Below are 16109 nucleotides of genomic sequence, written 5' to 3' on the forward strand. Positions count from 1 at the left end.
TTTCAAATAGTTGTATCTTAGCCAAATATTGAGTCCTATCCTAACAAACCATACATCAAAGAAAAGCTTATTATTTGGCTTTCAGATGATGTATAAATCTCAATTTCTTATGATTGGTTTTGTGGTCCAGGGGCACAGATGAATAAAGACAAGAATTTTCATCATTACTACTGAAGGGAAGAAAAACCTTTTTAGGAGGTCAGTGACCCTAACACCAACCCTTTGCCAATTATGTTTGATCTAAAACTAATTTCTGTGAAAAATTAAAATAGTACTTACCAAAACTAAAGTTCCACTAGCGAAAGCTAAAGTTCAGCTTAATGATCCATTATTTCTCCCACATTAAAATGTGTAAATAAAATTAAAATCTAATGCATATTACTCAGTAAATTATTATTTTAATGGCTTTGAAATTAAACCATCATGTATACAGTAACTTTATGTAAATACAATAATATGAAAATGTTACTACTTTAAAAGTTTGGGAAGGTTTAAATAAATGAATGAATAAATAAATCTAACAGTGAAATATTATCAGTTAAAACGTGTTTTATATTTTAATATATTTTTAATATATTAGAAAACAGTATACATATATATTTGGTGCTCAAGAAACATTTCTTATCATTATTTCACTTAAAAATGGTTGTTATGCCTAATATTTTGTAGAAACTGATACTTCTTTTCAGGATTTCAGTGTGTATTTTTGTAACATCATATATGTCTGTCACTTTTTATCAATTGAATGCATCCTTGTTGAATAAAAGTATTCATTTCTTTACTCCACTTTTGAACGGTAGTGTGGGTGTATGAAGTCGGTAACACTTTAGTTAACATTAGTGTACTACTTTACTTAATATGAACTAACAATACTTATTATACTTAACAATACAGCATTTATTAATCTTAATGTTAATTTCAGCATTTTCTAATGCATTATTGAAATCAGATGTGCTTGTTAACATTAGTTAATGCACTGTGAATTAACATGAACTAACAATGAACAACTGTATTTTCATTAAATAACATTCACAAAGATGAATAAATACTGCAATAAATGTACTGGTCATTGTTTGTTCATGTTAGTTAATACATTAACTAATGTTAACAAATGACACCTAAATGGTAAAGTGTTACCATGAAGTATGTAAATATAATTAGCTTTATTGATAAAAGAGAAAATACAAGAATATGCTGTGATTTAGTTATAGCTTATTGTAAAATGAATAGTTCCAAGCTGTTAAACACATTTACAGCACTGAGTGTAAACATGTGTACCTGTAGATGGCAGATGGGGGGTAGGATCCGGAGTCATAACTGACTCTCAGTCGTCCTCTGTAGAGCTCCACCGCAATGTGTTCATTATCTCCTTTATACAGCAACACTCCATTATCCTCATCTGTGGCAATCTATGACACGCATACAGATCACATGAGTGTGTCAGTGCATATCTGATGAAGTATTATTCGGATCTCTCTCTTTTACTCTCATCAGAATGTTCTTAATATGTGTGATGTACCTGCAGTGATATATTGGCCTGTTCTGTAATGAGGTTGGAGGGAATTTGCAGGAACGATTCTCTATTGATGAAGTTGACGCTGACCAGCTTCTCACAGTGCACGCCCTCGTAACCATGGAGACACTGACACACAGGATCCGTGTCCTTGACAACACACTGTGCACCGTTGGCACAGTCATTGTGGTCACACGGACTGGTTCTCGGCAGGACCATTGGAGGGGAAAACTCGCAGAACAACCCACTGCGCACACACACACACACGCACACACACACACAGTGAGACACATATGTCACATGTTGAACTCTGATCTGTTCCTGATGGATGTAGTGTGTTTTTGTATTCCTGCTCACCTGTATCCTTCTGGACACACACACGTGTAGCCATTCACAGCATCGGTACACTGAGCCCCGTTTTTACACTTATTGTCTGCACAATCATCAAAATCCACCTCACAGTGCTCCCCCGGTATAACCTGGAGTACACTCACACCTGCACACACACACAAAATCATCACATTTAATATTTAAGACCCACATTGTCATCTTTAACACAAGTAATAATAAATATCAGTATTTTTTTGGAAAGATTCAATGAAATAGCTTGACAAGCACGGTTCTCTTTCTCCCTACTGATGTATTTCATATTGAAACATTTTTATCATTAGAACATTTTATAACAGCTAATAGCTTTATTTATGTCATAATTTCATACTGGGGTATAGATCTGGTAACACTTTACAATGAGGTTCATTAATTAACATTTGTTAACTACTTTAGTTAACGTGAACTAAGAATAAACAATACTTCTACAGCATTTATTAATCTTAGTTTATGTTAACTGCAGCATTTACTAATGCATTATTAAAATCAAATGTTGTGCTTGTTAACAGTTAATGCACTGTGAACTAATGTGATCTAACAGTGAACGACTGTATTTTCATTAACTAACATTAACAAAGATTAATAAATACTGTAATATATGTATTGTTCATTGTTTGTTCATGTTAGTTAATGCATCAAATGTTACCAAAGATTTCTCTTCCAACTTTCAAGAATGATTTGTGCTTTTGTTGTTGTTTTTTTTGGGACGTTACTTACAGGTATATTACAACAATAATGTGAAAATTAAATTATTATAATTTAAAATAATGGTTTTCTCTTTTAATATGCTTTAAAATATAATTTATTCATGTGATGCAAAGCTGAGTTTTCAGCATCATTACTCCAGTCTTCAGGGTCACATGATCCTTCAAAAATCATTCTATTATTCTGATTTAAATGTAATGTTTTTAATGTAAAAAGAACATCATTTATTCAAAATAAATCGTTACTATCACTTCTTATCAATTTATCACATCCTTGGTGAATTAAAGTATTAATTTCTTTAAAAAAAAAAAAGAAAAAAAATGTACTGACCCCAAATTTTTAAACTGTAGTTTGTTGTTACAACATATTTTTATTCATCAAAGAATCCTGAAAAACGTATTACAGGTTCAAAAAAAGTATTAAGCAGCATAACTGTTTCTAACATTGATAATAAATAAGCATATTGGAATGATTTCTGAAGCATCATGTGACACTAAAGACTGGAGTAATGATGCTGAAAATTCAGATTTGCATCACAGGAATAAATTATGTATGCATATAAACAAATAGTAAACAGTTATTTTACATTGTTACATTTTACTTTTTTCCTGTATTTTTGATCAAATAAATGCAGCCGTGATGAGCATAAGAAACTTATTTAAAAAACATTAAAAATCTTACTGATCCCAAACTTTTGAACAGCTATATATATATATATATATATATATATATATATACATATATGTGTGTGTGTGTGTATATGTGTGTATGTATTTTATTATTATTATTTTTTTTTTAAAAGCTAAATATAAATGGGTAATTATACATTAAAAATATAGCTCCATATATTTTACTGCACTAGCATATGCCTATAGCATATAAGCAAATATATGTGAACTAAAACTACACACACAAAACTTTAAATACAGAAGTCATATTTAAAAAATAATAATAATAATGTAAGTTAACTCTGTGGTCGATATTTGTTGTAGGTTCATTAGTGTGGTTGGAATCATGCTGCTGTTTTTTAAATAATAATATTTATGAACAGTGAAATCTATAGTGTTCTGATATTAGACTTTTCTAATGACAAAAGTTTTAGTTACTTAAACCACTGAAATGTAAGGTTTTTTTTTTTTTTTTTTTTGTTTTTTTAAGCACACTATAAAGCGCTACATGAACACATTCATCATCCCATTGTATCACATCATATCATCTTTAAAACACCCCCCTCCAACTCATTTTTATAGTAAACCCAACGGGAGAGCTGTAATGGAATATCAGAACACAAACACAGAGCAGAACCTCAGAGACTCCAGCTGCATTCCACACAGCTCTAGTGTTGTGTTAACATCTGCACCAATGGGCATAAAAACACACAAATGAACTTATGTGGTCTGCTCCTTACACATATCAACAGAGAAGGAAGCACACACACTCACATACACACACCTGATGGTTTCTAACACAATGATTGTTTTGGTCTGCTGGAGAGTGGAATGAAATAAAAGTCGAGATGAGAGAGAAAGGGACGTCTGGAGGGGAGAGAGTGATGAAACTGAATCCAAACAGGGTTTGGATCCAACAGACTTGAGTGACTGCAGAAGGGCAGTTTTTATAGAGAAGGATTTAAATGTCCCATTTAAAGACATGTTCAAATAGGAGTTTGTACTGGAGTCAGAGAAGTACGCTGAGATATTGTCACGACTGGTCTCACAGAGCCATAATATACAGTAAATTATACAAATATAGTAATTTTAGATCACAATATTAGAATATATAAATAAATAAATAAAAAGTATTTCTTTGATAAATCTATGGTGACGCATAGCTGCCACACACAACATCTTGTCTTATCTCATTAAATCGACATATTTTCTCATAACATATTTTGACATAAAAATGATGTTTTTCCTGTTATATTATGTGAGTGAGCTTGTCCGCTCTGCTGTCGCCGCAATCCTGAGATAAACGTGGATCTTCACTACAAAAGAGTCATTTTAGCAACATAACATCTTGTTATTTTAAGAAAAGATGTTGTTTTAACAAGAAAAATATGTTGTTTTAAGGAGATAACATTTGTTATTACTAGAAGAGCTGTTTTAACGAGAAAAGATGTTAAAACGACATATCTTGTTATTACGAGAAAAGATGTTAAAATAACATAACATCTAATTTTGAGAAAAGATGTCGTTTTAAGGACATAACATCTCATTATGAGAAAAGATGTGGTTTTAATAAGAAAAAGATGTCGTTTTAAGGAGCTAACTTGCTATTTCGAGAAAAGATGACGTTTTAATGAGAAATGTCCTTTTAAGAAGATAAAATTCTTATTACGAGAAACGACATCTTGTATTTTGAGAAAAGACGTCATTATAGCAAGAAAAGATGTTAAAACGACAACATCTCTTTATTTCAAAAAAAGATTAGGTTTTAGCGAGAAAAATATGTTTGTTTTAAGGAGATAAAATCTTTTTTTTAATGAAAAAGCTTAATTTTAAGGAGATAAAATTCATTATTACAAGAAAAGATGTTAAAACGACATATCTTGTATTATAAGAAAAGATGACATTTTGAAAAAAAAAGATGACGAGAAAAGGTGTTAAAACGACTTAACATCTCGTTACTTCGAGAAAGGATGTTGTTTTAGAGAGAAAAAGATGTTTCAAGAAGATAACATTATGAGAAAAGATGACTTTTTTATGAGAAAAAGACGTTTTAATGACATAAGATCTCGTTATTTAAAGAAAAGATGCTGTTTTAGGAAGATAACATCTCGTTATTATGAAAAATATTGTTTTAATAATCGTTTTTCATAAAAAAAAGATGTTATCTTCCTAAAACGACATCTTTTTCTCATTTTCTCATAACATCTCGGTATTACGACATTATTGAGTGGAAAAAATGTGTGTGTGGCAGCAATACGTCACCGTAATAAAACAGCTGTTGTTTATAAATGTTTATAAATATTTCACAGAGTTCAACTCAATTTATTTTCTATAAAGTAGCTCAGAAAAACTCAGAAAACATTTTTGAAAGATTTTATGCTGTAAACTTCATAAATCTAGTCCCAAAAGCAGTCCAGTAACTTTTAAACACAGTTTTGTATTCCGATGGATGCATAAAAACTGTATTAGAGAGAAAAACAGACCTATATGTTTCAGATGGTCAGTAAATAAAGTGGAGTTCTAGTTTGAGGCTAACTCTATAATACAGATAGTGGGGATCTTAGTGACTTACATGAATGCCTTAGCGGTTAGGATACATTTCGAGTCGTGCTGACACGGGTTTAGCTCTGAAGCGCAGAAATCCAGCTTATCTTCACACAGCTCCCCTGCACACACACATATACATTATAAACAGACAGAACGAGTGGGAGGAGTTTGAATAATCAAATAAGTGTTTACTGTAAGAAAACAAGATTCGCATCCCATTAAACCAGCAGGAGTGTGTTTGTGTGTGTAGGTTGGTCTTTGATTAATCATCTTACAGTGGGGAAGATGACAAAATACCAATACAATACACCTCTATCGACAGTGTACCAGCCAGGGAAACATCAATGAGTGTGTGCGCGTTTCATACTTTAGCAAGCACAGAGGACGCACTAGCCAGAAGGGAAAGAGACAGACAATGGGTGGATGAACTGAAAGAGAGTAAACTAACCTTTCTCCACCTCATTATTATTAGCAGCTAGTAGAAAAAGAGAAACAAGCAGCAAGAGAAAGACAGAAAAACAAAGAAATACAGAGGACGCGTTTGACATGTTAGCATGTTAGCTCAAGCAGCACGTTAGCATGTTAGCATCAGACAGTTAAACACAAAGCACAGAGAACACAGAGCATTTAGCATGTGACTGTACTTGTGTTTGTGTGTTTGAGTGTGTTACCTGTGTATTCAGGGGAGCAGAGACAGGTGTAGTTATTGATACCATCCACACACGTTGAGTTGTTCTCGCAGTCATTATCTTCACAGTCATCAATGTTTATCTCACATTCGTCACCCTCAAATCCATCTGGACACACGCACCTGAACATACACACATAATGGCTGTGTAAGATGTTTATTTCAATCAGGGAAACTCTATGAGCAGTATTGTTGTTCTGTAACTGTATATAATTCACATATCTGCACTGCCTGTCAAAAGATTTTTCTGCTCACCAAGCCTGCATTTATTTGATCCAAAGTACAGCAAAACGGTCACATTCTGAAATATTTGTACTATTTAAAATAACTCTTTACTATTTGAATATATTTTAAAATGTAATTTATTCCTTTGATTTCAAAGCTGAATTTTTAGCAGCATTACTCCAGTCACATGATCCTTTAGAAATCATTCTAATGTTCTGATTTGCTGCTCTAAAAACATTTTTTATTTTTATTATTATGGTTCATTTTCGTAAGGGAAAGTTCAGAAGAGCAGCATTGATCTGAAATAAAAAATCTTTTGTAACATTATAAATGTCTTTATTATCACTTTTGATCAATTTAAAAGAGTATTAATCTCTATTATTCACCCTCTTCTATTCATTAAAAAATCTTGAAAAAAATTACTCAGCTGTTTTAAATATTGTTGTTAATAATATAAAATAAGCAATATAAATATAATATAAATAAAAGTAATGCTGCTGAAAATTTAGTTTTGATCACAGGAATAAATTACATATTAAAATATATTCAAATAGAAAGCAGTTATTTTAAATAGTATTTTGGATCGAATAAATGCAGGCTTGGTGTGCATATTCTTTAAAAAACATTAAAAATCTTACTGTTCAAAAACTTTTGACTGGTAGTGTACATGTCTGTCACAGGTCAATATTCTAGATACTGAATTGCCTACATATGTTTTGGTTCACTCTTTTTTTTACTGCTTCCTCACAAAGGCGTAGATATGGGTGCTTAAATCATCACATCATCTCTTTTTTTAGTTTTGAGGTCAGGAAATTTTCTTGCGAAAGAAGTTATTACCTTTCAGCAGGGATGCATTAAACAGGTCAAAAAATCAAGCTGGTTTGAATTTAAATGTAGTAATGGCGATCCATTTACATATATGATTTATGATAATACATTTATAAGTACATTACCAGGTTCCAAATTCACACCATTGTTTGAACCCAAAGTTGAGTGAAAGTGCACTAGAGCTGTAGTGTTTCACTCTTTGGAAAATTGCCCTATGAATGGCTTACTTAAGGTTGTCTCTGTGCATTAAACTGAGATAGAAGTGAAATGATTTTATGCGCTGTGCGTGTATGTCTGTGGGTGTATTACATTACAGTACCTAATCAACATGTAAAGCAGAAGTTCTCAAATGAAACTCTTCTTATTCACCAACACAAAGGATTCATTAGCATTGATCAGTATATGACTGCAGCTGAACCCAAGCTCACCCCACCACATACACACATACTCGTCTTTGCTGTGTGTGTGTGTGTCCACAGAAAGGCCCTTGATTGGCTGATTAAGTGCATGAGTGAGCTCAGATCAGTTTCAGACACTTCAGTCTGATTAAGATAGATTAGACACACTCTGTCCATAAAGTATATTCATTACTGGAGCAACAGGGACACACACACATGCACACACATCAGAGCGTTTACTTAATGTACTAAATGAAAGCCACATTCAACATGGCCTGAATACAATAAAGGAGCTCTTTATCGGTCTCATATACATATCAGATGTAAATCAAAACCGTTCAGCATTTCGATGATGACGATGATCAAGGTCTGTCTCACCAGTGAGTGTTCTCCCCTCCGTCCTTCAGATGACAGGTGCCTCCATTCTGACAGGGGTTACTGATGCACGCGTGAATCGGTTCCTCACAGTCTTGGCCCTATATGAACAAGCAGGTTGCATTACAATTCCACATCCAGGCATCAATCTTCCATACTTGCTTATCCTCACGGTCAAATGTTGCTTTATACAAATGAGTGAAGGTTCTCAAGGTTTTGATTAATTATTTTATAGAGTAAACTAAATCATCCAGAGAGTAAGAGTTGGATTTGGATATGATTTCAGTCCAAAAATGAAAATTCTGTCATGAATTACTTCCCCTCATGTCATTCCAAACCCGTAAAACCTTCGTTCTTCTTTGGAAAACAAATTAAGATATTTTTGATGAACTCCGAAGACTTTCTGACCCTGCATAGACTGCAAAGCAACTACACTGTTTAAGGTTCAGGAAGGTATTAAGGACATCAATAAAATAGTCCATATGACATCAGTGGTTTAATCTTTATGTTGAAGCTACAGGAAACTTTTTGTGCGCAAAGAAAACACAAATAACAGTGTCATCGTACTCTTGTGAATGCGCATCGAAGACCCACATGGAAGAGAAAAAACTGTTGATTAAAGTTGCTATTTTTGTTTTCTTGGTGCAAAAAAGTAGCTTCATATAAATAAGGTTGAACCACTGATGTCACATGGGCTATTTTAACAATGTCCTTACTACCTTTCTGGGCCCTGAACATGGTAGTTGCGTTGCTGTGTAAGCAGGGTCAGGGGTCAGAAAGGGTCAGAAAGCTCTCGGATTTCATCAAAAATATCTTATTTGTATTCTAAAGATGAACAAAGGTCTTGCGGGGTTGGAACGACATGAGGGTGAATAATTAATGACAGAATTTTTATTTTTGGGTGAACTATCCCTTTAAATGTGTATGTACCTTAAAACCATATGGACAGGTGCATCTGTAAAAATCAACGGGATGGTTACTGCAGGTTCCATCATTCTTGCAGGGGTTGGATAAACAAGGGTCACATTTTGCCAAAATGCTCACATCCACTGGACCTATGTAAAATACAGAGGAAAACAGAAATTACACAGCATGTTATACACACAAACAGAAATATAACAAATACACACACAGAGACTTACAAACACCCATAGGATTGAGCAGGTAAGGCATCACATAATTGGCTCACAAACTAACACAGAGGTCACTTTCAACCTGAGGAAAGATTGGGTGGCAGATACAGGGGGCCAGGTTTACGAGCGCAGACTAGGCTCATTTTGACTTCCTTACCTGGCACAGGAAAACCACAAGTCCCCGGCACCTCTATAAATGTACCAATCAAATCACATTACTTGCAATATTAACATCTGAGCATGTAAGCTAGAGTTAGTACTAATGCCCTCTCCATGACAGGATGAGTGTGTCTAAAGTGCACGGGTTGGTTTACCTGTACATGTAAATTTCTTGGAGGGTGTAGTCAGCAGTAGTTTGTCGGTCATCTCTCCGGGACCGGTACAACGTGCAATTCCAGGCTCCTTGTAGCCACTCTTTACCCAGTCAGAGAGCCACTGCATGTGACAGTCACAGTACAGAGGGTTTGCTCCCAAAGCACTGCAGAAATCACACAGAGGAACATATTACATACCTTCTCCAAAAATTTGGATGATAGAATAATGCAAAAATGAAACAGAAGTGACATAAAATAGTGTGTATATTGGCTCATTTTCTAAAGTAACACCATCCGACAGTGACATTAGCGGATGAAGTTTCATAGGGAGCTGCCATGCGTCAGATCGTTGAGTTCTAATAGAGCATGAGTTTAATGGGGGGGTAGATCCTCCATGCTGTTCTGATTGACTGATTGCCCTGTCAATGCTGTAATGTACAGAGCCCCTAAGGGGACATGGTCGTGGAAGGAAAAAATATTTTTCACATTTTTTGCATTCTCTTGCAAAACTTTTGCATTCTCTCAAAAAGATATTTGCATTCCGTCGCAAAGATATTTGCGTTCTCTTGCAAAACCAGTTGAGTTCAGACAAACTTTCTGTTTACTTTACAGCAGGCTGTAAGTTGTAAGTTGAATTTGGACTCAAGTATAAAGAAATACAGTTAGCTTATAGCTTATAGTTCAAGGTATGGTTTTTGGGATATTCCAAAATGCTTAATGTGGCTTAATGTATTAAATTGGTGACATTGGGGCCCAATTTGGTATTAAAGGAGACAAGCGTTTGGCATTAAAAAGTATATAAATTCTGTTATTTTTATTAAAATAACCAATTGTTACGCTACATAAGACCCTTCTTCCTCGGCTGGGATCGTTTACAACCGCATTTGGGATCGTTTGAAGCCGCATTTAAACTGCATTTTGGAAGTTCAAAATCGGGGCACCATATCAGACCATTATATGGGGAAAAATGCTTAAATGTTTTCCTCAAACATAATTTCTTTACGACTGAAGAAAGAAAGACATGAACATCGTGGATGACAAGGGGGTGAGTAAATTATTTGTAAATTGTTGTTCTGGAAGTGGACTTCTTCTTTAATAAATACTATTAATACTAATAACAATTTTAATATTAATAACCTTATTAATAACAGTAATAATAATGGCATAATAAAGGCAGATGAACGCAATGCGCTAATGCACGTTAAGCTTTTTTCTCCCCGAGAAAACCTCTCTCAGAGAAAACCATTTTAGAAAACGTTTAAGGTAGGTTAATGGAATATTAAAGAAGCAGACAAGCCCAGAATATGAACTGAATGCATGAAGTTTCATGTGGTTTTTCCCCCGTAGACAAACATTTGAAACTCTTAATGTGGCTTAATGGTGGCTTAATGGATTTTTTAAAACTATATATTTTTTTTTTTTCCAGATCACTTGATCTGGAAAGCATATGCTGTGTATGAACATCTGACAGATGTCTGTATATATTTTTAATATATAAAAGATATATTAGACGTCTATTCATCCATCCAGATGTGAGCAAACACAGTCAAATGTCTTCCAGATGTAAACACAGTCAAATAGACGTCTCTGTGATGTTTGTGTGTGTGTGTGTGCTATCAGTGTATTTCACTGTCTTATATTAAGCCACGTTAAATGGGGTTTTCAATGGGGGAAGAAAACGTGTAATTTAGCGTTTTCTGTTCATGTTCAGGGCTTATCTGCTTTCCTATATGTATAATTTATTAATAAATTGTATACTGAATTTGGCCTTAGTATACCGATGTCTTAGTCCATTAATTAAACATTTCCACCCAAACGTTTCTTGTTCTAAAACCATGCCTTGAACTAAGCACTGACTGTATTTCTTTATACTTGAGTCCAAGTTCAAAATAAAAATCTATGAAACGCTACATTGTGAATGTTTTGCAAGACAACGCAAATGTCCATAGTAATGCCTGCCTATCCTGTTACCCGGTCCACAAATCAATATCTATGTTTCCAAATTTTGGAGAATTAAAAAAAAAAAAAAAAAAAACTTAATTCGCAAATAAGTTTTTATACCTGCCTGTGGTGTTTTTTGACTATGCAAAAAAGGGTTAATGTGAAAAATGGGAGATGGAAACGTATTTGCAGAATAAATTCCTCCACGCCTATCAAAAAGTCATGTGACTTTGCGCTATGGCAGGGGTGGCGAACTCCGGTCCTGGAGAGCCACAGCCTGGCAGAGTTCAGCTCCAACCCTAATAAAAACTCACCTGCCTGTTGCTTTCTATTGACCCTTCAGACCTTGATTAGCTTGTTCAGGTGCGTTTGATTAGGGTTGAAGCAAAACTATGCAGGGCTGTGGCTCTCCAGGACCGATGTTCGTCACCCCTGTGCTATGGGATGGCATAACCTGACTAACCAGCAGACTGATCTTGAATGGGACAGCATCTAAAATGTTATGGTCATTCTTCAATGCCCAAGCAAAGTTTGTCATCAAAGTATTTCTGTATAATTGCTTCCCAGAACTGTGTTCCCAAACAGCAGGCATCCACCTCCGAAAGCAATGACCACATTTATTGTGTTTCGTCTGCTTGCTCTGAGACACAACTAATTTATTATATATGGAAATTATTATATTCATTGGCTTCTTCTACTGTTCTTAGTGATATTTATTGCCATTTTATCAGGAAGTGATGATTTTGTTCTCTTTGACTCGTTGGATGGAAACAGTGATTATTTGCAAATGTTTTATGCAATATTCCAATTTTGAGCATAAGTTAAATTCGTAACTTTGGATGGAAACCCAGCTAGTGTTTCAAACTTATGGAAATCTTACATTTATATCTCACACACATAAGATTCACTGCTTTCGGCCATGTTTGCGTCAAGATTTACTTAATATGAAACTGAAATACAAAATGATCTTTTATAGGTTTTTAGAGCCCACACAGCTGAATTAAACAGTTGGCAAAATATGCACCAAAAAATATGCAAAATACTTTTACCAGGGATGGGTGGTATGAAAATATATATTATGGGGATGTGTCTAGTTGTTAAGTGTCTATTGTTAAGATTTTGCTATATTGTTTATACAGCAGAATGTAAAAATATATTCATGGCACAGTTGTTAAATATTTTAAAGTGATAAAACATGCATGCGTGAGAAAATAATGAGAAAATGAGAAAATTATTACAATTAGCATTATTTGAAGAAATTTTTCAAAACAAATTAAATCCACATACTTGATGTGACTGATGGGATTTGGTTTAAATGAATAGTTTTTTGTATAAATGTATTATTTATATAAACAATAAAAATTATGGTATTGGTTTCCTGACAATCTCATGAGTACAGTAATCTGTAGATTTGTTCTTCTCTGCTGTCAGTCATAATTACACTTGTGAAATTGATCCATGGGACTGATTTAAAAAAAAAAGGTCCATCGTGGGAGACCAAGAACTCAAGCAGTCTGTAGCTACAGAACCCCAAGTTCAGAGAAAGAAAGTGTGTTTGTGTGAGAGTAAAAGAGAACCAAAGTACATCCAGCTGTCAAAACCTATTTGGTGCACTCATAAGTGCTTGTGTGTGTATGTGTGTGTTCATTTTGAGGTACTTACAGGTGAGAGAGCGAGGACAGATCTTTGAAAGCTCCATCTGGGATCACAGCAATATCATTACCATGGAGAGACCTGCAGAGAGAAGAGAGAAATGAAGCCATCCAGGAGAGCTCAAAACACATAAATCAAAGTCTAATAGCAAACACACACACATACACATGCACATATCAATGAGGTACTTACAATAGGCGCAGAGACTTGAGGCCGTCGAAAGCTTTTACAGGAATACACCTCAGTCTGTTGTAGCTTAAAATTCTGGGATGAAACAAAAGATATTACAATATGTGCAAAAACATTTGCACAGAAATGTCAGACCATAAAAACTCAGAAAGTGAAACAATTATGGATTTTGCACCTTAATAACCAAAATAAATTACTGAAGTTAAGACGATAATTTAAGAAGATGATTTAATTATTAGATTTTCTAATTAGGTTAAGAACAATCATTGTAGGTAAAAAGTGTAGTAGAAAGTATCTAAAATGCTATGGCAAAAAAATAACAATAAATAAAATCACTCAAAAATGGTGCATGTTGCCCCTGTATTTACACGTACTGCATACACACTTAAATGCACATATAATTTCAGGACTGTTAAAATTCACACACGCACAGTGCACAGATACAGACGTACACAACCACTCTAGTGTTTGCACAAAAAACACACAGACACACAAACCGAAGCCATAGATCATGTTGACACTCACAGGGTGAGCAGCTCGGACATGTTACTGAAGCTGTGGTTGGACAATGTGCTGATCTGGTTATTACTCAAATCGCTGCAAGAAAACACACACCCACACACACGCACACACACATACAAACAAAGGCAGAGTGTTATGAGCCACAAGAAAATCAAACACTTAAAGCCAACATTTAGGGTAAATGGCAATAACAAAAGGTGGCACAGCATTATTATTATTATCATTATTTATTCTTATTTACAGATGGTTATTGTTATTTATTACAGGTTCTATGTTTTAAGTAGCAACTGCTTGTGCAATAATAGTGGCCATTCAATTGTGCAATATGATACCTGATGTACCTGTTCTGCTCCCCTGTATGGCAATGTTCATCTGAGACACGTGATTTATTGATATATTTGTTGTGTGATTTGAAAATGCAGCATACACTAAGCCCAAAAATAATTTCCCAAAGGGGACAAAAGATATTGTATCATATTGAAATGCGTAAGATTCTTTATATTTAGGATTATTTCATTAATTTTATAATTCACACGAGCTGTTTTTTACCGCATTGCATTTTGTTTTTTGTTTACTGAGGGACTGAATATTTAAACCAAACTGCAAGGAATTACATATTATACTTTACATTGTTTAATGCATGGCGTAAGAACACATGCAAACTTGGCATGTTAAAAAACAAATGGCTGAACATATCAATGCAGTATACAGTGACCTTTAAAACTGCAAACAGCAAACACAATGCATGTACAGCTGAGATTAAAAGTTTGCATCCCCCTTTCAGAATCATTAAAAATGTTAATTATTTTAATTAATTATTATTTGACCTGAACAGTTAAACTGCCTGCTGTTCTTCAGAAAAATCCTTCGGGTCCCACAAATTCTAATTCCCCCCTTCTGGAGCATTAATGAGTGTTTGAACCTTGTGTAAAAGTTGCATATGAGTCCCTCAGTTGTCCTCAGTGTAAATGGATGGATCTCAAAATCATACAGCCATTTGTGGGACCTGAAGGCCACGGGGCAATTGAACTGTTCAGGACAAACAAGGGACTCATGAAACTATCACTAAACAAAAAAAAACAGCTGTGGATCATTCAGGTAACAACACAGTATTAAGAATCAAGGGGATGTAAACTTTTGAACCGGGTCATTTTTATAAATTCAACTATTATTTTCTCTTGTGGACTATACGTAAACATATTTTATGTGAAATATCTTATGCAGGTCAGTATTAAATTAACCATAACATGCCTTTTTTGTGATCCCTCTTATTTTGGTAAAATAATTAACATTTTTAATGATTCTTAAAGGGGGATGCAAACTTTTGACCTCAACTGTACAATAGTAATGCGTTAGGCTTGAAGTCGTAATACAACATACAGAAGCATTCAACAGCCTTGATGCATTGCTCCACCTGTATGGACTTTTGTATTCATGAAAGTAATGCAATAAAACCATTAACAGTCTTATGAATTACTTAAAACCATATTTTAAAGTTTTTAATCATTCTTTATGTTGTATGTTTTGATATGTTGGGTGGAGATGGAATATTGTTTTCATAGGGCAGGACATAAGGGGAAGAGCCTAAATAAACCCTAAAAATACAGCTACAAACATTTGGATTTTCTGGCATTTGGCTGTATGAGAAAATGGATCAAACACCATATGTACAGGCTAACTCTGTCGGCTTAAAAGACTGCAGGTCTGCTATGATTGGTTGGTTTTAAAGGGGCAGGGCCCTGATAACTGTGAAGTATCTGTGATTGGTTAACTCCAGAGAGGGCTGTACCTACATGAGAGTGAGGTGTTTATAATTGGATAGTTCCAGAGGGACTTGCGTGAACTGGTTGCCATCGAGATAGCTATCAAAAAAAGACAAACAAGTTATTACTCAAACACAGAGGAAATAGCACATTAGCAACACTGTAATGGGAGAAACTTCAAAGATGTATATATAGCAGCCGTGTATTATTTCAGACGTCAAGTATGTTGTTGGAGACAGCTTAGTTTACAAAAAAGGTGT

The 16109-nt window shown here is 34.4% G+C and overlaps 1 protein-coding gene across 1 annotated transcript in view; it reads right to left on the minus strand.

Moving 5' to 3' along the window:
* slit2 (slit homolog 2 (Drosophila)) overlaps positions 1-16109 on the minus strand; it is a 90657-nt gene that overhangs the window by 5976 nt on the left and 68572 nt on the right. Inside the window, 13 exon segments of the mRNA XM_051116686.1 lie at positions 1279-1409; positions 1520-1760; positions 1871-1983; positions 1985-2009; positions 5846-5939; positions 6492-6631; positions 8338-8435; positions 9265-9389; positions 9782-9945; positions 13385-13456; positions 13568-13639; positions 14090-14161; positions 15880-15948. Of these exon segments, the coding sequence (XP_050972643.1) occupies positions 1279-1409; positions 1520-1760; positions 1871-1983; positions 1985-2009; positions 5846-5939; positions 6492-6631; positions 8338-8435; positions 9265-9389; positions 9782-9945; positions 13385-13456; positions 13568-13639; positions 14090-14161; positions 15880-15948 (1416 nt within the window).

The sequence above is a fragment of the Labeo rohita genome, chromosome 1, assembly GCF_022985175.1.
Source record: "Labeo rohita strain BAU-BD-2019 chromosome 1, IGBB_LRoh.1.0, whole genome shotgun sequence".
In the NCBI taxonomy this organism is placed as follows: domain Eukaryota; kingdom Metazoa; phylum Chordata; class Actinopteri; order Cypriniformes; family Cyprinidae; genus Labeo; species Labeo rohita.